The sequence below is a fragment of the Pyrus communis genome, chromosome 5 (assembly GCF_041283825.1).
Source record: "Pyrus communis isolate YQ-2024b chromosome 5, ASM4128382v1, whole genome shotgun sequence".
NCBI lineage: Eukaryota > Viridiplantae > Streptophyta > Magnoliopsida > Rosales > Rosaceae > Pyrus > Pyrus communis.
In genome coordinates this window covers 11,273,728-11,298,678 of record NC_142569.1, presented here as the reverse complement: position 1 = coordinate 11,298,678, position 24,951 = coordinate 11,273,728, and the positions used below count along the sequence as shown (strand labels likewise).

At 37.6% G+C, this 24,951-nt stretch overlaps 2 protein-coding genes, 1 long non-coding RNA gene and 1 pseudogene across 7 annotated transcripts; 1 reads left to right on the top strand and 3 right to left on the bottom strand.

Moving 5' to 3' along the window:
• Positions 1–6: 6 nt before the first annotated feature.
• Positions 7–10,055, bottom strand: LOC148696747 (uncharacterized; annotated as a pseudogene). The gene is made up of 3 exons (XR_015962683.1): positions 7,723–10,055; positions 7,094–7,644; positions 7–3,053 (listed from the first exon to the last, which is right to left on the bottom strand). The product of XR_015962683.1 is annotated as an uncharacterized LOC148696747 (transcript).
• Positions 709–2,657, top strand: LOC148696749 (uncharacterized). Of its 3 annotated transcripts, XR_015962681.1 has the most exons (6): positions 709–838; positions 997–1,132; positions 1,377–1,415; positions 2,140–2,200; positions 2,333–2,377; positions 2,464–2,657. XR_015962681.1 is itself a non-coding variant. In XM_088694376.1 (5 exons), exons 1-4 carry the CDS (start codon positions 716–718, stop codon positions 2,169–2,171), a joined length of 330 nt encoding a protein of 109 aa, XP_088550502.1. In that variant the 5' UTR covers positions 709–715; the 3' UTR covers positions 2,172–2,200; positions 2,333–2,657. The 3 variants fall into 3 exon arrangements, 2 of the variants coding, with proteins under 2 accessions (XP_088550502.1, XP_088550501.1); XM_088694376.1 differs by having other exon boundaries at positions 2,333–2,657; XM_088694375.1 differs by having other exon boundaries at positions 2,140–2,657.
• Positions 3,209–6,062, bottom strand: LOC148696748 (uncharacterized). The gene is made up of 2 exons (XM_088694334.1): positions 3,689–6,062; positions 3,209–3,610 (listed from the first exon to the last, which is right to left on the bottom strand). The coding sequence occupies exons 1-2, from the start codon at positions 6,057–6,059 to the stop codon at positions 3,240–3,242; spliced, it is 2,742 nt and encodes a 913-aa protein (XP_088550460.1). The 5' UTR covers positions 6,060–6,062; the 3' UTR covers positions 3,209–3,239.
• An 11,283-nt stretch (positions 10,056–21,338) lies between the features above and the next one.
• Positions 21,339–24,556, bottom strand: LOC137726835 (uncharacterized). Of its 2 annotated transcripts, XR_015962721.1 has the most exons (4): positions 24,130–24,556; positions 22,980–23,058; positions 22,493–22,524; positions 21,339–21,764 (listed from the first exon to the last, which is right to left on the bottom strand). It is a non-coding gene; the product is annotated as an uncharacterized LOC137726835 (long non-coding RNA). The 2 variants fall into 2 exon arrangements; XR_015962720.1 differs by having other exon boundaries at positions 21,339–22,524; positions 24,130–24,527.
• Between the last annotated feature and the right edge of the window lie 395 nt (positions 24,557–24,951).

The window sequence follows — 24,951 nt, the reverse complement described above, 5'->3', positions numbered from 1 at the left end:
CAGAGAGGGAGGGGGAGGGAGGGAGAGAGAGAGCCCGAAGAATTACAACGCTTCTCCTGAACGAGGGTTAGCTAAGCAATTCCACTTCTCTCTCTCACAAATCTGCTTTCGTCGCTCCCGACTTCTGCTTCCATCTCACAGAGGGTAGGGTTGATATCGGTCAGATGGAGGAATGGGTGTGAGATTCGGTGAGAGGAAGGAGGGGGAGGAGCAGGGAGATGGCTCGAGTCCGCGAACGGCGGAAGAGATCTTCAGGGATTACAGTGCTCGGAGAACGGACGCTGTCCACGCTTTAACTAACAGTACTCCGATCTCTCTCTCTCCTCCGTTTCTCTCTCTTAATTTCCTTTTGGCTTTGGAAATCTCTTACCTTTTGGGTGATTTGTTTTCTCACTGATTAATTGACTGTTCTGCAAAGTAAATTTGTTGATTTTTGGAGCGAAATTTAGATCGAGTAACTGAAGAGATCAATTACAACAGTTGGGAAACGGACAATGAGAATTTGAGTTCTGGGTTTTGGAAATTTTCTATTTTTTTTTGGGTATAAATCTCGGGATTTTCGGGTTTTTGGAAATTCAAATTCTTGCAGTCGCAAATCCATGTAAAACCCTTCAATTTTGTTTTGTTTTAACTTTTGAGGTATGGTTTTGTAGAAATTAACGGTTGGAATTAACTTTGGTAATCTTGATTTTGGTTTGGTTGAGCTAGGGTCTAGATGAGTCTACCTGCTATGGTGAAGATGGAAGATGCTAAGCCTGAAGTTTCAGCTTCCAACAATTCAAATTCCAAGAGCCGTGATTCTGGTCTTCACCTGGATCGATTTACTGGTTTGTGCAAGGTTGGCGCTTTTTGCCCCCTTTCGATTATGATCGAATTTATCTTTTTGTTCTTTCTTCTTGTAAATGTCATTTTGTTTGTAAAGTTTATTTTATAAACTGTACTTCTATTTACTTTTTGAATTTCTTTTTTGTTTATGTTGTCGTTTCTTGATTTTAGTTTCTGTGGATTTATACGGTTCTGATTACAGAAGGTATTTGTTATTGGACGATAACTCTTACAAGCAGGCTGCAAATCTGTTCAAAGAAACCAAGATCTGTTAATATCAAATGCGTCAGCTATTGGCAAGGGAACAGTACGTATTGTTATTTCTCCATTCTGTAGTCATGTTAATAATGTTATGTTGAAATAAGGTCTGAGGTGATATCCTTTTTCCGGGATTTTCTCTGACAAGTGACAACCCCATTAGGCCCTTGAGATGGTAGGTGAGGTACTTTTACTTATCCAATGTTGTCCCTTCCACCTTATGTTGTTTATTGTGGCTTATACCGTTTATTTATGGGTGATAACATGTATCTTCTCTTCTTTGCATATGGCAGTCATCAACTCGAGTTATGTGACTCAAAAGATGGGGCAAGGTAACATTGTTATGTCTTTTCCTTATAAGTAATTTGGTTTCTATAGATACCCACATGTTAGCGAATCATAATATCATAACATCGAGTGCAAACAATAACATCACCATGGTTGCAGTCATTCAGGGAAAAAATAACATACATGGAACATTGTTTGTTCAACAGACATCTACACAATTTATTATATAAGTGAAAAGCAAAATGCTTAAGATCAAATAACTTGCAGCTGGAATGAGGTTGAGCAGAGCTGTTTAAGAGTAGAGAGCTATAATTGTACATATTTAACAAATATGTATCTTTGTTAGTGAAGGCTTTCGCCTTTTGGGTTCAGTTCTATCTTCTCTCTCCCCCTTATATGATTGATTCAGCGGAAAGGGGTTTAGTGCTTAATGATAAAGATACTCTTTTTAAACAATTCGTTTCCTTTTCGTTTTAATTTGGATCAAATTCACAATCTTATCGATTCATTTCAGAAGTTGGGAATAAATTCTGGAATGTGTTTGCATTTGTCCATGCCACGATGGTTTAAATGAGAAAACTAATAGACTGATTAATCTCATTAAACCCAGATTTTGGAAGTGTTGATGGTGCGGCTGTAGTGGAGGGGAATGAGAAAACTAAATTTTAGAGTTTTATGCTCCTGTGTTATGCTTCCTAACCTTGGTTTTGTATTATCTTATTCAAGCAAATGAGAAAACTGAATCCATTGTGATTTGCGTTGTGACAGTGAAGATGTATTTCAGACTCTTTCTTCGATGAGGAAGAATTACTCCTCCAAATTGGACCAGGTAATAACATTACTATAAAGGCTTAGTTTAGTTAAGTAAGAGTATGTGGCCTTGATTGAATGGATATAAAGGTCAGGTTATTTATCGGTAAAACCACTATTTTCTTTTCTTATCACTTTTAATGATTTACAGAGTTCCTGGGTTGTCAATTGTGACTACTCCTCACATGGATTATAGGTAAAACCACTATTTTCTTTTCTTATTACTTTTCCTTTAAATGTGTTTTATTCTGATATTCTCTCTTATATATTGCAAATTTCCAGGACTTAAGCATACAGGAAAGCAAATGTTTTCCATTTTGGGTACAAAGAACCAAATATGTTATCTATGTCTTCAATGAACTTATTACTTTTAATTGTTTAGTTTAACATATGTTTACTTAAAATATTATTCGTTTCATCTTTTTGAACCTGAACGGATAATCAAATTGGTATAGATTCTATTTTTTTTAAGTTCATTTTGCTTCTCAGTTTGTCTTACGTACTTGAACCGAACGCAAATTCCAATCTTGCATTGTTAAGCCCAGAAATTAGAACAAAAAAGCTTGCATGAAATTTGAAGTTCTCTCTGATTTAGAACTCATTTTAATTCTACTTGAAGTTTTCTCTGATTGATTTCTGGGTTTATTAAATTGTGGGTTACGATTTCAAAACCCGCAGCAGAGCATGGACATTTTTGCTAGTATGGTCCCTAAAATTCAGCTACGTAAATATTTGACAGAGATTACTAGAATCACAATATCAATTATTATAATGAATGGAAAAATCGAACCAAATAATTAAGGAAGTATCTCGATATAATACTTGTGTGTAACTGGTTATTTATGCAAGTACGAATTTCACAGAGCTAAACACTATATCTTTCAACCACACAATTTGCAACACTTTATTAATCAGGGCGGTGCGGATATCAATTACATGTTTATGAAGTTCGTTGTAAACTTTAAAAAATAAAATAAAAAATTAAAATTCCACAACATCTCCTTATTTGATAGACTGCTCGTCTAATCTGAAGTTGGAGCTACATATTTCTCCTAGTTTTATAGGGCCGATAGCTTCTTGATGGTAAGCATACCAAATGGCTCGGGAAGGCAAGAAAGACTCTGAGCTGATAGTTTCTGTGACACAAAATGCATCGTCGGACGCAACCCAGGACGCGTCTGTATACAAGCCAATGCTATACTCATTACAAGCACCACTGCCTTTGCCAATTCATTGGCTGGAGGCTCTAGTCTTTGATCTAACACATCTTTCATAAGCAACTCTGCATTTTCATTCATTGACGTTGATGGTTCTGATAGTTGGGACTCTAGCATATCCCCGGGGTGCCTTCCCATCATGACTTCTAGTGCCACCACTCCGAAGCTATAAACATCACACTTATCCGTCACTTGCATAATATATGCAAGCTCTGTGTATAAAGAGAAGAAAATATGTCAGCTCTACAAAAGATAGTACAAAATTGTGGAACATTAAATTTTTACATTACCTGGTGCCATGTATCCTAGCGAACCAACAATGTTGGTCCAGTTGGATGAATCAATACTCAACAGTCTTGCTGTTCCAAAATCTGAGAGTCGGGGCTCGAAATCCTGCTCGAGCAATACATTATTAACAGTTACATCACGATGAACAATTGGTGGTGAGCAGTCATGGTGCAGGTAAGAAAGTGCATGAGCAAGTCCTTGCACAATTTTTACCCTTGTTGGCCACCCAAGTTCAGTAACCCCTTCTACCCCATACAATGCTTTTCCGAGGCTGCCTCTCTGTAAGTATTCGTAAAGCAAGAATATGCAACCCCTCCTTGAAGAGAAGCCATATAGCCTTATGATGTTGCGATGCCGGATAGTTGTCAAAGTTCGGATTTCATTCTCAAAACTTCGGAGAGTAATTGCTGGAATGTCATTAGAGTCATTCGTGTTAAGCCTCTTCACTGCAACAACTTGACCTGATTCGAGCTCTGCCTTGTATACTCTTCCAAATCCGCCTCTCCCAATGCAGTGTTTCTCATGAAAGTCGTCTATGGCCTTGACAACTTCCCGAAATGTGAATTTCACTTCTTCTTGCAATATCATTGACTCATAATCCTCGAAGTTTTGAGAAGTTTTGATTACCTGAGGCCGGATTTTGGACCTCTTGTGAAACATAAGAAAGAAAGCAATGGCAATTGCAACCGTTGCGAAACCCAATAAGGAAAAAAGGAAAACAGGTACTATTTTCTTGTTGGCACTTTTGGAATTTGTACTGGAGGATTTACATTCAGTTAGTCCCTCTGCATGACTCCGCAAGCCATGGTTACCAACAAAAGCACTTTTTGGCGCATTATTGAAAATGCCACACGTTGGGAATGGCCCTGTCAATTTGTTATATGAAAAGTCATAGCTACTTAGATTAAACATGTGATAGAATGCTGATGGGATTTCGCCTGAGAGATTGTTGTGTGAGGCATTGAAAACCGCTAAACTTTTGAGCATGCCCAATTCTGATGGTATTGCACCCGATAGTGAATTGCTGTTGAGATTCAAGTAGACCAAACCTGTTAAACCTACGGCGAGAAACAGATGAATTGGTATTACCCCAGTCAAATTGTTATTAGACAATGAAAGAAGCTTGAGTTCCAACATACCTGAAATCCGTGGGATCACTCCTGTGAAGTTGTTAGCGGACAAATCGAGTTCATGAAGGAGAGATAAATTGCCTAGACTCTGAGGAATCGCTCCTGTCAAGTGGTTATCGGACAAATAGAGTAGCTGAAGCTGAGTCAATTTGCCTAGACGCTGAGGAATCTCTCTTGTCAAGTGGTTATAGGACAAATAGAGTAGCTGAAGCTGAGTCAATTTGCCTAGACTCTGAGGAATCTCTCCTGTCAAGTGGTTATCGGACAAATACAGTTGCTGAAGTAGAGTCAATTTGCCTAGACTCTGAGGAATCTCTCCTGTCAAGTGGTTATCAGACAAATAGAGTCCCTGAAGCTGAGATAAATTGCCTAGACTCTGAGGAATCTCTCCGCTGAATTCGTTGGAATAAAGGCTTAGATACTGCAATTGTGTCAACAGCCCAATTTCTGCTGAAATGGTTCCGCTGAAGCTATTGTTTTCAAGGTTCAAAGAGACCAATTTCGTCCAATTGGAGACCAAAGAAGGAAGGATTTGACCAATAAAAACATTATTAGCTAAACCCAATTCAACGAGGCTTTTCATATTAGACAAGGACAGAGGCAGTTCCCCGTTGAGGTTATTGGAATACAGGGACAAGTGGGTGAGGTTTGTGCAAAGACCAAGCTCAGAAGGAATTGAAGAATTTAAGGAGTTGTACGAAAGATCAAGGAACTGGAGCTCCCTGAGTTTGCCTAAAGAGGGTGGAATTTTCCCTTCCAGAAAATTAATACTCAGGTCAATATATTGAAGACCAGAAATCAAACCTATACCGTCCGGAATTGGGCCAGAGAATTGGTTATGACTTCGATAAGGAACGTTGTTGCCAAAGTCCAAAGTTGTGAGCCTGGAGAGATTTCCAATGGTAGATGGTATAGGCCCTCGGAAATAGTTGCCACTCAGGTTGAAGTGGGTGAGATTTGGAAATAGGGAAAAGTCGAAAAGAGCCAGTGTTCCGTATATTTTCATACCGGAGAGGTTTATTTTGGAGACTGTTCTGGTTTTGGTGCAGACAATGGCAGTCCAGTTGCAGAGACTGTTGAGGTTGGTGAGGGACCATGAATTGAGCAGCGAAGGTGGCCATGATGATGAAGACAAATCGTCCTTCCATTTGATGAGTGATTCTGCTTGTTTTCCTGGAGATATTGATGTCGTTTTGATCAGTGGCAATGCGAACAGCAGCAGGAGAATATAATGAAATGTCATGGTTTTGATCAGTGTCGCTTTAATCTTCTGCTGCCTCTGACTTCCAATAAGCTCAATGGATTGCCGCTGCCGGGCCCGCCGAAAGCTTCTTTGGGTCGGCTTCCGAGAAGCTACCAGAAAGTACAAGTTTTTCTGAATTTCCTCTGTTTTTTTGGTCGCAAGGTTTTTCTGTTGTTCATTTACTTTTTATTATATGCATATGTTTGTGGTCCCTGAATTTTGAATTTCCATGGGCATTTGGCAAAATTGTCAATTTCGTTAGCCAATTGGCTAAATGTTTACAAATTTTTCCATTTGAATTTCTAGTTGATTAATCTGATTAATTGTTACTTGATTTTGCAAGTGCTTTGGTAAAGACATGATCAACTCCGTTCACTTGCTGCTGCTGCTGCATGCTTTATTTGAAAATCAAGCGTCAGAACATCTGCTGCACTCTTCTAGATGTTCTTATCTTTTTGTTCGTCGTGTTTGCTTGTGACACGTTTCCATGCCTTAACCACACGTTGCTAAACAAGAGATTTTTCAGTATGACCGTCACACGAGATGGTACACCACGTCTCTATATAAATAATGGAATATATGTGTTACAAGATTAATAACTTAAAAATTAAAATTTTTCACCACTTACATAAAAACACGATGTGTACCATCCGTGTTCCCGTCACAACTAAAAATTTCTCCTGCTAAACTTCAACTCTGCTAAAATGACTTGACGTGAGCAATCATTTTGCGTGCCATATCCTTTAGCCGTCCACCTAAGAATTTTTCAAAAATAAGACATCTTTGAACTTTGTTCAGTCTGCGCAAATAGACGGGGCCGCGGGAAGATTAGACCGCGTCAATCAACATTAGCACCGCACATCTCCTGATTTTGAGTCGAAAAATCCTTTCCAAAATTCCAAGCATGAAGAAAGGTTTGGGAAATCTGCACCTCCGAAATAATTAAGGAAGTATCTCGATATAATACTTGTGTGTAACTGGTTATTTATGCAAGTACGAATTTCACAGAGCTAAACACTATATCTTTCAGCCACACAATTTGCAACACTCTATTAATCAGGGCGGTGCGGATATCAATTACATGTTTATGAAGTTCGTTGTAAACATTAAAAATAAAAATAAAAAAATAAAATTCCACAACATCTCCTTATTTGATAGACTGCTCGTAGCAAGAATTCTAATCTGAAGTTGGAGCTACATATTTCTCCTAGTTTTATAGGGCCTATAGCTTCTTGATGGTAAGCATACCAAATGGCTCGGGAAGGCAAGAAAGACTCTGAGCTGATAGTTTCTGTGACACAAAATGCATCGTCGGACGCAACCCAGGACGCGTCCGTATACAAGCCAATGCTATACTCATTACAAGCACCACTGCCTTTGCCAATTCATTGGCTGGAGGCTCTAGTCTTTTGATCTAACACATCTTTCAGAAGCAACTCTGCATTTTCATTCATTGACGTTGATGGTTCTGATAGTTGGGACTCTAGCATATCCCCAGGGTGCCTTCCCATCATGACTTCTAGTGCCACCACTCCGAAGCTATAAACATCACACTTATCCGCCACTTGCATAATATATGCAAGCTCTGTGTATAAAGAGAAGAAAATATGTCAGCTCTACAAAAGATAGTACAAAATTGTGGAACATTAAAATTTTACATTACCTGGTGCCATGTATCCTAGCGAACCAACAATGTTGGTCCAGTTGGATGAATCAATACTCAACAGTCTTGCTGTTCCAAAATCTGAGAGTCGGGGCTCGAAATCCTGCTCGAGCAATACATTATTAACAGTTACATCACGATGAACAATTGGTGGTGAGCAGTCATGGTGCAGGTAAGAAAGTGCATGAGCAAGTCCTTGCACAATTTTTACCCTTGTTGGCCACCCAAGTTCAGTAACCCCTTCTACCCCATACAATGCTTTTCTGAGGCTGCCTCTCTGTAAGTATTCGTAAAGCAAGAATATGCAACCCCTCCTTGAAGAAAAGCCATATAGCCTTATGATGTTGCGATGCCGGATAGTTGTCAAAGTTCGGATTTCATTCTCAAAACTTCGGAGATTAATTGCTGGAATGTCATTAGAGTCATTCGTGTTAAGCCTCTTCACTGCAACAACTTGACCTGATTCGAGCTCTGCCTTGTATACTCTTCCAAATCTGTCTCTCCCAATCCAGTGTTTCTCATGAAAGTCGTCTATGGCCTTGACAACTTCCCGAAATGTGAATTTCACTTCTTCTTGCAATATCATTGATTCATAATCCTCAAAGTTCTGAGAAGTTTTGATTACCTGAGGCCGGCTTTTGGACCTCTTGTGAAACATAAGAAGGAAAGCAATGGCAATTGCAACCGTTGCGAAACCGAAAAAGGAAAAAAGGAAAACATATACTATATTCTTGTTAGCACTTTTGGAATTTGTACTGGAGGACTTACATTCAGTTAGTCCCTCTGCATGACTCCACAAGCCATGGTTACCAACAAAAGCACTTTTTGGCGCCTTATTGAAAATGTCACAAGTTGGGAATGGCCCTGTCAATTTGTTATATGAAAAGTCATAGCTACGTAGAGACAACATGTGATCTAATGCTGATGGGATTTCGCCTGAGAGATTATTGTGTGAGGCATTGAAAGACAGTAATCTTGTGAGCATGAGCAATTCTGATGGTATTGCACCCGATAGTGAATTTCTGCTGAGATCCAAGTTGACCAAACCTGTTAAGCCTACGGCGAGAAACAGATGAGTTGTTATTACCCCTGTCAGATTGTTATTAGACAATGAAAGTTGCTTAAGGTCCAACATACCAGATGAACTTAATGGGATCACTCCTGTCAAGTTGTTAGCTGACAAATTGAGGTATTGAAGTTGAGATAAATTTCCCAGACTCTGAGGAATCTCTCCTGTCAAGTGGTTATCGGACAAATAGAGTACGTGAAGTTGAGTCAATTTGCCTAGACTCTGAGGAATCTCCCCTGTCAAGTGGTTATCGTCCAAATAGAGTTGCTGAAGTTGAGTCAATTTGCCTAGACTCTGAGGAATCTCCCCTGTCAAGTGGTTATCGTCCAAATAGAGTTGCTGAAGTTGAGTCAATTTGCCTAGACTCTGAGGAATCTCCCCCGTCAAGTGATTCATGCCAAGATCGAGTGTGGATAACGACATTAGATCTCCTATTTCATTTGGCAACTCTCCACTGAATTCATTGGAATAAAGGCTTAGATACTGCAATTGTGTCAACAGCCCAATTTCTGCTGAAATGGTTCCGCTGAAGCTATTGTTTTTAAGTTTGGACAAGAACAGATGCAGTTTGCCATTGAGTTTATTGGAAGATAGGGACAAGTGAGAGAGGTTTGTACAAAGACCAAGCTCAGAAGGGACTGAAGAGTTTAATGAGTTTAATGAAAGATCAAGGTACTGGAGCTCCCTGAATTGTCCTATAGGGGGTGGAATTTTCCCTTCCAGAAGATTCCAACTCAGGTCAATATGTTGAAGACCAGAAATCAAACCTATACTGTACGGAATTGGGCCAGTGAATTGGTTACGAGGCTCTTCATAAAATTTGTTGCCCAATTCCAAAGTTGTGAGCCTGGAGAGATTTCCAATGGCAGATGGTATATGCCCTCGGAAATAGTTACCATTCAGGTCGAAGTAGGTGAGATCTGGAAAAAGGGAAAAGTCGAAAAGAGCCAGCGTTCCGTACATTTTCATAACGGAGAGGTTTATTTCGGAGACTGTTCTGGTTTTGGTGCAGACGATGGCGGTCCAGTTGCAGAGGGTGTTGAGGTTGGTGAGGGACCATGAATTGAGTGGCGAAGGTGGCCATGATGATGAAGACAAGCCGTCCTTCCATTTGATGAGCGATTCTGCTTGCTTTCGCGGAGATATTGATGTCATTTTGATCAGTGGCAACGCAGACAGCAGCAGGAGCATATAAAGAAATGTAATAGATTTGAGTTGCATGATGATCTGTTATTTGTTCGCGAGTTTTTCGCCTTTGTATGAGGCACAAATAAATCGGAGCTAATAACAACTTTGGAGGTGCAGAGTTTATAATCCTTTCTTTACACTTGCAATTTCGCACATGACCATTAAAGAACGCGTAATGCCTTTTAGCTTCATTTGGTCGGCCGCTCCGAGGAGCTACCAGAAAGTAAAGGTTTTTCCTAATTTCTTTTGTTATATGTATTATGCATATGTTTGTGGTTCTTGAATTTTGAATTTCCATGGGCATTTGGCAAATTTGTCCATTTCATTAGCCAATTGGCTAATTTTGTCGAGTCTGAAAATGTTTACAAATTTGTCCATTTGAATTTCTAATTAATTAATTTGATTAATTGTTACTTGAAGGTATTGCAAGTGTTTTGGTGAAGACATGATCAACTCGGTTCACTTGCTGCTCTGCTGCTTGCTCTATTTGAAAATCACTCGTCAGAACAAATGCTGTACTGTTCTAGATATTCTTTTCTTTTTCGATTATGTATTGTGTTTCTCGTGTTCCCGTGTGACACGTTTTTATACCTAAACCCACACGCTTGACGTTGGTGCTTGATATTTATTCGTCAACTCCACACTTGTCCAAGACATCCTTTACAGTCCACGCACTCTGGGACTGGTCTTTGTTCACATGGCTGGGGCCAGGGGACAGCTCTTGATTGAGTTGAAATATCCTTTCCGAATTTCCAAGCGTAAATAAATAAAGGATTAGAAAATCTGTTCCCGGGAAATTTCAGAGAGTTTAGACTAGGTTGCACGGACACTCTGAAACTTCGAAGTGTTGTGTGTTTTTAATCTTCTGAAATTTCATGCAGTTTAGACTAGGTTGCACAGACACTTTAAAATCCAAAGTGTCGGTGTGTTGGACACTCTGATACGCCACACGGATTGAACACGATCAAGACACAGCAGGAGCATTTCTTTGTAAATTTAGAAAATATTTTGATCAGGAAACATCGGAACATTTGGGACAATTTGAAAATACGAACACTAAAGCCTAAAATCAACCCGACCTAACCTAACTTGATTCTATAATCTGCGCCTTCCCTCCATTTCTCTTTTCCCTCTGTTCCCATCTTCCTCTCTACGGCCTTCACTCCAGTTGCATTCTATTTTAATTGGAGGTGAGTGGTTGATGCTTCACTCCAGTTGCATTCTATATTAAGTTTGTGTTAATTTAGCTAATATGTATAAAGGTTCTAAAAGATGCTAGGCACTAGTTGGGTGGGCGGTTGGAGCATAGTGCTTAAACGACCAGGCTTAGGCGGACTAGGCAGATTTAAGTAAATTTATTATATATTATATAAATAAGTACCTATTTATACTTAAAAAACACATAATTATATTGACCTACATAAATTGCAAAATAAAATGTCGTATAGATTATAAAGTATTATAACACACTTAGGACATGAGGAACAAGCACATAATGAGTGTTCTTCCAAGTCTCCTACATTTTATTGACAAAATAAAATGCAAAGAGAAAGTTATTGATTTTCTGTCTAAGTGAGAGTCGGACATATGCGGGTTTAGGCGGGTGCCTAGGTGGACATCAAAGCGGGTCTAGGCGCACTTTCTTAATTTTCAAATGCCTAGTGGCCAGCCGCCTAGCGCCTAGGCGGTTCTAGGTGGAGATTTTTACAACAATGATATGTATAATGAATGAATGTGACGAACACGATTGTTTTGTTATATTATGATTCGCATTATTACTTCTAATATACGTTATATTTATTATAAATTTATTATATTTTAATTGCAGTGTTTTAACAGTGTCCGTGTCCTATTTTTAAGATTTTTCGTGTCGCTGTATCCGTGTCTGTGTCTGTGCAACCTAGAGGTTATATTTCGTTATGGAACTGAAAAAATATGTTAACTGAGATTAACTGAATATAACAAACCATGGGTTCTACCTGAGATTTTCGTCAATTTAATTACGCGGCAAGACATAAGATCCAGAATGAGACCTAAAACCAATACCCAATCTTGCACCCTACGTTGGATAAATTATTTAGATAATTTAAATAAATTTAATGGGAGACTTGAGTTTGAGTGCATTATATATTTCACATGCAAAATGCGGTGAAGTTGATCAATACGTAAAAAGTCTTGGTCTATGAATTGATGATCAATTTTCTTATCAAAGTTTTGCTTTAAAAAGTAAGTAACCAAATGCACATCTTTATCGAATCAAACAAACAATAACAAGATTCAAAAAGTAGCTGAAATTCAGCATATTAGAGCAGACAGAAAATGATGAGCAAAATGATGAATGCGAAGACTAGCTCGGTCCTCCACTCAAGAATATTAGTATTTTAAGTTTATATTATTCGGATAGTTTTGGTATTTTGGGAGGGTGGGGGAGGGTAGTGACGGCGAGGGGGCTTAATTTGTGCCTCGCGCAGATAATTAGGAAGATCTCAGGAGACCCGGGTTCGGAGATTTAGGAAATCTGCAGTTGGATTTTGGGTGGGTGAAGGAGGGTGGTGACGGGCAGGGATGTCAAAAGGAAGGGGTGCACCTGGGTTAGGGTGGTGGTTTTAAAAATCATAGTCTCTCCAGACTTGGAAGGAGTGGATAATCTTGACTTGCTACCAGTTGTTTTTATTTGCTATCAATTGTCTCCCTTTGTCACCAGTTATCTCCCTTTATAAACAAAAAGAATCACAAGCAACGAAAATTATGTGTTAACAAAACATGAACACCATTTGTGAAAATTAATGTATGGTAATGGTTGTGTTACTAAGAGAAAAGAAATTCATTTTAATAGGTGTACAGTAATTATTTAAATAAGAGGTTTGAATGAAAAGCTCTTTCAAAATTTAATTTTTAATCAAAATGACATTTTTAGTATGAAAAGTTCAGGTCAAGTTCTCTTTTTTATCTACTCGTATGTCATTATTTCATTCAACATGGCGGGTCTCGCAGATATGTTTATACTTTTGTCTGAAACTTGAAGTATTGTAAGTAGCTTTGCATGGTGCTACTGTGAAATATTCTCCACTTGTATTATTGTGTTGCTTTTTCAACTTTGTTTATCTGTTGCCAGCTCTTCTATGCCTTTCTCATGTTATCGACGTTGTGTTGTTCCTCGTCTGTCATATTGTTCTAGTATTGATCATCTCCTTCTTCTAGCTCTACTTCTATTAGACTATCTTCTTTGATCTGCAATAGGTTAATGCAGTTTCTTCCTTAAAATTTTGAGGCTTGCAGTAAGGCTGATGACATATATTTGTTTTGTTGTAAATATACATCTCTTCGTCTTCTGCTACTAACAACATTACATAATTAAAATCTTCAAATTCCTCCAAGGCTGACATTCGAGCTACATGATATCTCAAAATGTGGTGTTGTGTGGGAGTCCATCTATGCAGTGATATAGAGGACAATCTAAAAGATTTTTCATTTACCATGGCTATATGCCTTGCCTCTTCCTTGTGCATATGTTTGTACCATTCTGGAGGACTTCTGATAAACTTATACAATTTTTCTTCCAATCTTTTAAGTAATCTTCTGCTACTTTCTTACGCTTAAACGGAAAATTTTCTAATTGAGAGCTATAGTTAATAAAAATCTTATCAAGATAACCAAAATCTAATAATAAATTTGGGGTGACTTCTATTTCATTAAGCTTTTCTTTATGCTTATAACTAAAATACCATCGTTGGTAATCTCTCATGTGAATTCTAACCAAAGCTATACTAACTTCTGGTTTACAATTACAATTCTATGTACTATAACAAAGACATGGTGCATATATCTTTGTAATAAGATTCTTCCTTAGTTTTGGATCAATGATGCACTAATAAAAAAAACATTGTAACTGTAATTGTAACCCTTGCATGGTCAATGAATTCAGGATCTCATAATGCATGTTCATTGGCAATATTCTTAATTTAACTTTTGAGAATTCTTCCAACAAGATGTACATACTATTGTTGTTTTTTCTTTTTTAACACTGAAATTTAACATGAGAATGCGGTGAAGCTGATGATTACTTAAGGGTTTGTTTGATATTTTATTTGAGTTCAACTTTTTAAAAACACTTTTTGAGTTTTAGGCTTTGAATTCTTGTTTAGTAGAACTCTTTTTAAAAATTGGATTCAAAACTAACTTAAAAATATAGGCTATTTCTTAAAAATACTTGTTGAGTTATAGGCTTTGAATTCTTGTTTGGTAGAATTCGTAGATGACGAATTCGATACCAAATTAAGTTATCCATTGTATGGCTTAGCCGAACTACCTCTTCTCATAATGTGTAAAAATATCGATGTACTAAAAAAAGCATCGTCACAACCTCTTTCTTAATAATGACAGAGACCAAAGTCAAAGGATCTTAATCATCATCTAAATATCATATATGTAAAAGTATAAAAGTTTACGATTGAAAAATTACTTGTTACCAAAGTTATTAAAAACACTAAAAGTGAGTTTTTAGAGTTTTCCTGCTCTCTTCTCAACATCTTCTTTTGCTCCTTCCCAACTCTCTTTCTTCTCTCCCAACCCTCTATTTCTTCTCTCGTCACACCTTGTCTTCTCTCTATCCTCAGCCTTTATCTTGTCTCTCTCTCTCATCACATTCTCTTTCTTCTCACTCCTCACCTTCTCATCATAATTTTTTGCTCTCTCCCTATCCTCCTCGTCCTCTCCTTGTCTTTCTCTCTCCTCGCCAACTATTTCCTCTCTCTTTTCTCTTTCCCAATTCTTTCTCTCCTCCAATTTTTGTACAATGAAGTTTGAATTCAAAATTAAAAAAAAAAAATTATTTTTAAAAATTCAACCAAACAAATTTTTAAAATTTTGAGATTTAAAAGAAAATTGTTTTCAAGTGATGTTATTTGAAAATTATTTTTAGAAACAACCAAAAATTTTGGATAAGATACCAAACAGACCTTAAAATTCTTGGTCTATAAATTGATGATCATTTCTCCCATCAAATTTTCTGCTTCATAAAAGTAACCAAATGCACACCTTCTTTATCAAATAAAATAAACAATAACAAAATTAAAAAAGTACCTGAAATTCAGAATTCTAGAGCAGAAAGAAAATGAAGAGAATGATGAATGAGAACACTAGCTCGGTCCTCCGCACGATTCGTGGTGGCGAAGATTCACCAAAGCTAAGCCGACTGGCGGCGAGGGCAGTAGGGTTCCACTCAGTGAAAAGGAGACGTTGAACTCTGGTTTGGATAACATAACATCAACTATACATACAGTTTGCAGCTAAGCCTTAGATGAATTGAAACACACATAACCATGAAATCAGTTAGGAAGCTGCCTATTACGATTTGGTTTAATTGTAACTGATTTAAGATTATTGTAATTTTTTTTATTGTCTCATTAACTTGGAGTAGTCCCCAAGTATTGTAAATTGCCTTGTATAGATTCCTATTTCCTGTATAAGTTTGACTCTACGGCCACATCAATGAAATACGAATTTTGCGGTTACTACAGACACCATGGATTCATCTGATCCATACTTCCTACATTCCTCAGATCATTTAGGACTTCATCTTGTCTCCAAGGTTCTTGATGGAGATAACTATGCCATGGTGTCGTGCCATGACAATTGGTCTTAACGTCAAAAATAAGATTGGCTTTGTTGATGGCTCAATCCAAGCTCCTGAGGAAAAGGATTCCTAATACTTGTTATGGAGGAGATGCAACGATATGGTCCTCGCTTGGTTAGTGTATTTATTCCTTATGCCAATAGCTACTCAATAGTATCATATACCTGAGTACAAAGGCTACAGTTTGGTCTGATCTCAAAGATTGGTTTTCACAAGGGCTGCAGTCTTGGGGTTTACATGACTTAAACAAATTATAAATTTGGTTTCCACACAGAGTTCCCAATCACTACACTTTCTACCACTCAAACACAACTATAAGAGCATCTCCGTATTTTACCTCATGAACCCGCAACGTATTTTTGTCTAAGCATTTGTCTAGTCCCTTGGAGCCATGTTTTGCTGATGCAGCAACAAATCTAATTCGCCTAGTAAATTGCCTGGTCTTTTAGAGATGCTCTAACACAACTCCATGGCGCGTTCCCTTGGCGAAACAAAATGCTGGCACAACAATTTCTCTGCAACCAGACTACCAGAGGGAGTGTCAATTATATTCATAAAAATGATTCAAGTAAATAAAACAAGATAAACAAAAGAAGCAAACTACTTGTATGTCTTAATTGGGTAAGTATTTAATAGTCCAAACTGCTAATTAGAGCTTATTTTTTGGGCTTAATTTTCTGATATCATTCTTCTCATCAAGGAGGAAAATATATAATGTACAAGAGTGATTTACAAGGAAATAAATAAACATCAAATAACCTAATTACAATATGATTATAAGGACTCAAAAAAAGGTAACTAAATTAATTACAAAAAGTCAACTCTCCAACACATCCCCTCAAGTTGGTGCATAAATGTCGTTCATGCCCAACTTGACAAGAGAGTTGTAGAACGCTTGACTTGCAATAGCTTTAGTTAAGATATCCGCTAATTGATCCTCTGACTTTATGAACAGGAATTGAATAATATTCCCATCCAACTTCTCCTTAATGAAGTGTCTGTCAACTTCCACGTGTTTTGTGCGATCATGTTGAATTGGGTTGTGTGAGATATCGATAGCTGCTTTATTATCACAAAATAAATATGAGGCTGAATTCGAAGGATACCCAAGTTCACCAAGTAACCTTTGAAGCCATAATAGTTCACATGCTTCTTTTGCCATACCCCTGTATTCCGCTGCTGCACTTGATAAAGCAACCACTTTCTCACTAAGTTTCCTCCCACAAATGTAAAGTAACCAGATGTGGACCGACGATTAGTAACGTTTCCTGCCCAATCTGCATCGGTGTAACCCTTTATTCGGCAATGATCATTCTTGGAAAACATGATACCTCTACCTAGTGAGGACTTCAGGTATCGTAGGATGCGTTCAACTGCACCCATATGTGCCTCACTTGGAGAATGCATAAATTGACTAACAACACTTACTGCGTATGTAATATCAGGCCTGGTGTGAGATAAATAAATTAACCTCCCAACTAACATGTGATAACGATCTCTGTTAGTGGGAACTTGGTCAGGGTGCACGACAAGATGGTGATTTTGGACTATAAGGGGTCAGCCGGTTTATAATCAAGCATTCCGGTTTCAGCTAACAAGTCAAGAACATATTTTCTTTGAGATAGAAATATACCCTGTTTAGATCGAGCTACTTCTATACCCAAGAAATATTTCAATCCACCAAGATCTTTCATCTCGAACTCAGTTGCTAAGTAATCTTTCAGCCTTGAGATTTCCTCTCTATCATCACCTGTAACAATCATATCATCCACATAAATAATAAATGCTGTCAATTTACCCATTCGACGTTTCAAGAAAAGTGTATGATCGGAATTGCTCTGCCTGAACCCATACTTCCTTATAGCCATCTGAAACCTACCAAACCATGTCTGAGGTGATTGTTTCAATCCATATAATGCCTTATTCAACTTACACACCAGTCCGGGTTGTGAAACCGATGCATAACCAAGTGGAATATCCATATACACTTATTCTTTAAGATTACCATGTAAGAAAGCATTTTTCACATCAAATTGTTGTAATGGCCAATCCAAGTTAGCCGCCAACAAAAGTAACACTCTTACCGTTTTAATCTTTGCTACCGGAGCAAATGTTTCTGTATAATCAACATCATACGTCTGAGTGTATCCTTTGGCCACCAATCGTGCTTTGTATCGTTTAATCGACCCATCAGCTTTGTATTTGATGGTGTACACCCATCGACATCCCACTCTCTTCTTTCCTCGAGGTGGCAGAACTAAATCCCATGTTTGATTTTTCTGAAATGCATCCATTTCTTCTTCCATTGCCTTGGTCCATCGATCATCAGATAGTGCCTCCTTCAATGAACTTGGTGTGCTATCATTGGATATTTGTTGTACAAAAACTTTGCCAGGTTCTGATAATTTATGTGATGACACATAGTTGGCAATGAGATATTTAGAGCCTTTCGTTGTTTCCGGTGAATATCGATTGGGTGGTTTTCCCCGATTATGCCTGAAAGGTAATTGATAATTCGGAACATCGGATACATCAATAGGGATAGTAGATCTTACCTCAGGAATATTCTCTGGAGTATGGTCGTCTGGTGGTACTATATTTTGAGACGAGGGGGAGTAGTATTAGTAGAAGTCTCAAGATCGGCAAGTGGCAGCACTGTTGCCGTGGGTGAGCACGACACTGCAGTGCCTGCTGCTAGTTCTGTGGGCAGCGATGCTGCTTCTGTTGGCTGGGCTGGCAGTGCAACCACTGCGAGCTTGGCTAATAGTGGCAACGGAAGATCAATGGTAGCAGCAGCCATGGTCCAAACCTGCTCGTCATGCAGTGGCTTCCCCTGAAGATGAGGGTTGAAAGAAGTCGAAGAGTAATACATCTCAGACTCGGAAAAAGTAACATCCATGGTAGTATACATCTGACATGAAAGAGGGTGGTAGCAACGGTACCCTTTCTGATGTAATCCTTACCCCATGAAAACACACCGGATAACACATAAGTCAAGTTTTGTCCGTTGATTTTTATGTAGATGAACAAAGGCAACACATCCAAAAACTCGCAGTGGGAGCACCAAAACGGACGGTAGAGGCACGAATGTAGCAAGAACTTGCAAAGGTGTAAGAAAATTCAATACTTTGGATGGCATATGGTTGAAAAGGTAAGTGACAGTCTGAAGAGCAACATCCCAAGAGAAGCGGGGAACATCCGCCCCAATCAATAACGATCGAGCTGTTTCTAATAGATGGCGATTTTTGCGCTCAGCCACCCCATTTTATTGAGGAGTCTGAGGACAAGTAGTCTTGTGGAGGATTCCGTATTAGTTAAATAATGTGTAAAATCATTATTAACATATTCACCACCATTATCAAAACACAAAATCCGGATTTTAGTAGAAAACTATGTCTGAACCATGGTGTGGAATGTTTTAAATGCCAGCAACACATCACTTTTATGCTTAAGAAGGTATAACTATGTCATCCGTATGCAATCATCTATGAACGTTACAAACCACCTAATACCAGATGAAGTAGTAATCGGAGATGGTCCCCAAACGGCCGAATGAATAAGACTAAAAGGAATATCACTTATATTATAATTCAATGGATAAGAGACGCGGTGACTCTTGGCAAGTATGCAAGTGTCACATTTAAAGTCTGAAACCGAACAACCAACAAATAAATCCAAAAACATATGTTGTAAATAACTGAAAGACGGATGACCCAAACGGTGATGCCATAACCATATTTGATGCCGTTTGTGATCAACGGATCTTTGGGCGAGATTGACTTGTCCTGTACTGACATCGTCCATAAAATAGAGATCCCCCCTTTTAGTACCACGACCAATTATCTCCTTCATGAGAATATCCTGAATAAGACAAAACTTCGGATAGAATAGTACACAACAATTCAATTGCTTAGTAACTTGGCCAGGAGACATTAATTTATGCTTTAGTGAAGGTACAAGTAGTGTATGCGGTAAAGAGAGGGTAGGCGTGAGGCATACAGTGCCAGCACCAGTTACCGATGAGGTGACACCATTAGCATTTGTAATATTTCATCGAAGTGGAACAGTATCACAAGATAAATCAGTGGGGTCATAAGTCATATGATCTGTGGCACCGAAGTCAATAATCCAATCGGACTGAGTATCACAATTATTCATATTAAAAGCATAACCATAGTTACCTGAGGACTCCGGAGGCATGTTGGAAGAACTCGAAATAGGAGGATTCATGGTAAGGTTAGTTAGGGTAGTAGTGTTTAGTATAGGGGTAGGATCGGTTAGGATGAAATTGTTTCCACCGTAGAGCTTATCTTTGGGGCTTAATTTTCTGATATCATTCTTCTCACCAAGGAGGAAAATATATAATGTACAAGAGTGATTTACAAGAAAAGAAATAAACATCAAATAACCTAATTAGAATCTGATTATAAGGACTCAAAAAAAGGTAACTAAACTAATTACAAAAAGTCAACTCTCCAACACAAACTACTCCGTACTACGGCTTTATATGCATTAAACTGGCAAGTAAGAAAAAATAATATTTTTCTGAATTTAATATTGATCAGTCATTTTTTATACTACTAAATAGTCCAAATTATATCTCCCGCTTCGTTAAAAAAGTTAGTCTGGAGCATTGAAGAAAATTGGTCTTAGTCATAAAAGAGCATAACTTGTTTTTTTTTGCCGAAGCCTGAGTTATCCCACCCACACCCCAAAGGATAGGATTAATTCAAAGGCTCAAGGCATTTCAACCCACCCTGACCATGTTCAAATAGCACATATCTCTAAAGGCATTTCAACTCACCCCTGACCATGTTCAAATAGCACGTCTTTTCAAAACTTTCAACCAATGAATCACCAGTAATTTTACTAGCTTCATGCCTTGAATCTAAGACCAAGGAGCAAACTTGATTTGGAATTTTAACGTACTTCTACTGAACCACTTGTCGTGGTTATAAAAAAGCATAACTTGAGACCTTCCATATTCTTCAATTCAATCCCTTGCTCCTAAAAAACTCCTGCTTCAATTTTTCTATTTGTAATTTAGGGAGGGAGGGAGAGGGGGAGAGGGAGAGAGAAAGCGCCTCAAAACGCGGAGCTTTAATATGTAATGTAAACAAGACTAAGGACCTATATTTTAGATTGGACAGACGACTTTGAGGCCAAAGCGTGATTAATGAAAAATATATAATTTTACAGATAAAGCTGTACTACAGGAAATGAATCATAGTTATGCACTATGATGCGGATTTGATTCTCATTGACTCTTTTTTTCCTAACAACTAACTATTTAATTCACTACCGTTATTATTTGTAAAAGGCCTAATCGAACAAATAGTCCCGTGATTATAAAGTATTCGGAAGATAGTCCATGTGGTAACAAAGTTTGAATTTGAACCCCTATGATGAAGTCTTTTAAAATTTATACCCAAAATTAAAACTTTCCTTGTTCCTCCGTTAATAGCCCTGCACTTGACGTTAAGATGGTCATTTTAGCTCATCAACCATGGGAAACATAATACTTTTTTTTTGGGTAAAATGGAAACATAATACTTAATCCTATCAAATGGACAGTTGGAAAGCTGCCCAACGTAAATTGAACATCTGAAGCTCGTATCAAGACCTTTTTTTTTTTTTTAATTTCTCCATTGAAAGTAATTCTTTAATACGGAATCCATTGTAACGAAATTCAAGTTCCATCAATTGCTAAAGCACACAAATTCATAAAAAAAAATCCCAATTCTTGGAGAAACCCAATTCATGAAACTTGAAATAATGATCAATCAAACCCAACACCGAATAAGAGTTAAAAAGAAAATTTTAATTTGATGCGCTGTTTGGTTTCTGAGAAAATGCTACAAAATATGGAAACTGAAACCAAACAGAAACTGAGAGAGGGAGGGAATTGTACGGAGACACTTGTCAGGGTAAGAATCTTGAATTATGGTCCGAGGCAGATGGGACAAGGATTTGGGTCCTCCTCCAAACAAGAAGAAGAGCTGTTGATCTTGTCGGCCTTCAACCCTTGCTTCCCCATCTTTGCTTGCTCCCTTCAATTCTCTGAGAACGGAATCTATGTTTCTCTGATGCTCCTCACGAAGAGATGAAATGACCATCTTAGCCTCACATGTGAGGTTCAAGTGTGGACTACTAATGAAAAAAATAACGTATGTCTTAATTTTGAGCATAGATCCTATCAGACTTCATCAAAAGGATTTAAATCCAAATTTTTATACCAAATGAACTATCTTCCGAATACCTCATGACTAATGACTACATAACTATTTATCCAATTAGATCTTTATGAAAGATATATACTATACAATGTCGTTGTTGTTCCCAGTAGACGACCAAAATTAAGGGCACCGTTGATATTTAGGACTTGATATGCGCTGGTCAGCTTTAATTTTTGCACGTGACCATTAAAGAATAGGCACTAACCTTCCATCAAATCCTTCAACCAATCCCACCCATACCTCTCTAACCCTTCAAAATCCCAATTTTACTCTCTTAAACCCTTTAACCTAACCTTGACTTTGTTTTTATAGCTTAGTTTCATTTAAAAGCTTATTTTCTCTACAAAATCATAATAGTTTCTATCTTACATCACATTTTAAACTCTTGATAACATTAACTTCCATCTCAAATCAGAATGAACCTCCAACGTTAGAAATATGAGTAAAAAAAATGTCTAGTAAAAGAATTTGCCAATTCTAATTAAGAACTGTTAATCAAACTGTAAAAGCAACATATGAGTTTTTCCCAACTTCAAACAGAGAACCAAGAGCAAGAATAAAATTGGAAATGGAAGAGACCAAACAGACCATGAAGATTACACAATCAGAAGATGATATATTTGAAGAAGAAGAGTTCATTACACAGTGTGATGACAGCCGATCAGCAGCAGAAACTGAGAAGAGCGAAGAACTTGGCCTCAGATTTTCTCCATAATAATTGAAAAAATAAATGAACTTAACATGTAGGAAGGATGCTGTTATTTTCTCCAGACAATAAACCTCATCTCTTAAAATATTAAAAATAATGTATGTGCATTTCATTCATATTTCTATTCACATGATAAACGTAAACCTCAAAACACAACTCATGGAACAACTTTTCTTACTAAACCCTAGAACACATTTAAAATTTTTTAAAATAGTTCTCATCTTTTGTTTTCTTTGCTAAATTCATTCATGCGTTTCTTAAATTTAAATTCAGTTTATAAATTTTCACATCAATCTTTAGAAAATCATCTTTTATGTAATTATTTAAAATATGTTGTATAAAACATACTTATTGCTTCCACTTAAGAAAACTGATAACACAAAATGAATTAAACTGGAAGGTTAAAATAAGTTCTCTTACCAAATAACTGAAGCCAAATTAACACAGAAGCATATCAACGTTGCATTGTCACAGGTACAACATTAGCAACGTTTCTTTACTGATTCAAACATAAACATGAATCAATTAAAAGCGTTAAAAAATGAAATAACACTTCAATCAAACGCATAAACAAAAGCAAACGTTAGGCGTTGGAAAATGACATTGGGAAAAAAGCTATGTTAAATATTGTAGGTATTATATTTACAATTAATCTCTATTTTTAAATAAATGAAAATATATTAAATTCATAATAATATGCATAAACATTTTATTTCCTCAATCTCTCTGTTGGTAAACCTCTTTGTCCACCACAGTAAATAGTAAAGCTCTGCAATCAAAGCTAAAAAAAAGCATCGAAAAACCACACTTAACCCAAGTCCCACGCTGCTCAAAGATTTCATCTTTGTCATCAAATCTCATCAGAAAGCTACTGATATCACATCAATACTACCCAAAAAAATATAAATAAAAAGCAAGCTCAAAGATTTCATCTTTGTCATCAAATCTCATAATAAAGCTACTGATATCACATCAATACTACCTAAAAAAAAAAATATATTTTTGTTCACCATCATTTAGTGTAATGTATGTTCATCATCCTATTTATCATCGTTAGATGAGTTTAAATTTTAAGATTTGTGCTTATTCATTATACGAATCTTGAAATTTAAACTCATCTAACGATGATAAATAGGATGGTAAACATATACACCGTACTAAATGGTAAGCAAAAATGCTCCTCCAAAAAAATAAAAATAAAAAGCAAGCTCAAATTAACCACACAGTTAATTTTGGGAATTACCCAATTCACCAGAAACCATGAAACTAAAGGAAAGGTTAGTTTTCTGAGAATTTCTGAAAAAGTTCCAAACTTTTCCATGAACACAGGAGAAACCAAAAAATCCAGAACAATCAAAACAAAAACCCTTCAGAAGAACCCACACAAAAATAAAGAAAGTCAGAGAACCCAGAGCAAGATTATAATTTGGAAGAAACCCCATTTGAGAAAAACCCTCAAAGATGAACAAAAGTAGCATCAAGATTAAAAGTAGAGCAATAAGAACAAAACCCATATGAGAAATAGCCACAAAGATGAAGAGAAAAAAGAATCTTGGGGCTTGGGATGTACCTGAATGAAGCAGTCACAGAACAAGAGGCGCAGCAGCTGAGCAGAGACATTCATCTGGTGGGAGTAAATCTGCGCCATCGTCGACCTCACAATGGTCTCAGTTTCTGGGCAAGTCTCGCGGTAGAAATCGTATTCAAGATCCGATTGACCACTATCATTCATCTCCTCCATGACGAAATCTTGGGCACCATCTGAAAAAGCCAGAGAAACCAGACTGACCAGTGGATCTTGGGCGGAGGAGGAGGTGGAGAGAAGCAGGGAAACACCTAGGATTGATGCAGGGAGAAAAGCACACAAAAACAGAGGAAGAGAAAAGGAAAAGCAACGGAAGAAAATGGAAGAGCCTTCGAGCACCTTCCCCACCAAAAACGAAAAGGGAATAACTGTTGGAATCAGATTAACATGTCGACATTGCTTAGAAGCTAACGGACACGTGGGTACCGATGAGGGAAAAGAATGGGAAGGCTGAACAGCACAAATGAAACGCGTGGCCAAAAAGGGCAAATCCGCCACTTCGCTGTACAGAAACGGAAAAAATAGAACTCCAAAGAGTAATTGGAGGAAAATTTCGGTAGTTCACTGTTATGAACAGTATTTTTATGTTGTGAAGTATATGTATAATTTATGGTCTTCAATTTATTGACCTGAGTGTGAATTCTCTGGGAGGGAATTCCTCTATAGGCTAACCCATGGAGCTCCGGTACCTTGATCTTTCATTCAACTCTATAAATTCTTCAATCCCTTCCGAGCTCGGTCTTTGGACAGACGGTCACAGACCTCACCTATTTGTCCGTGGCTTCCAATAAACTCACAGGGGAATTG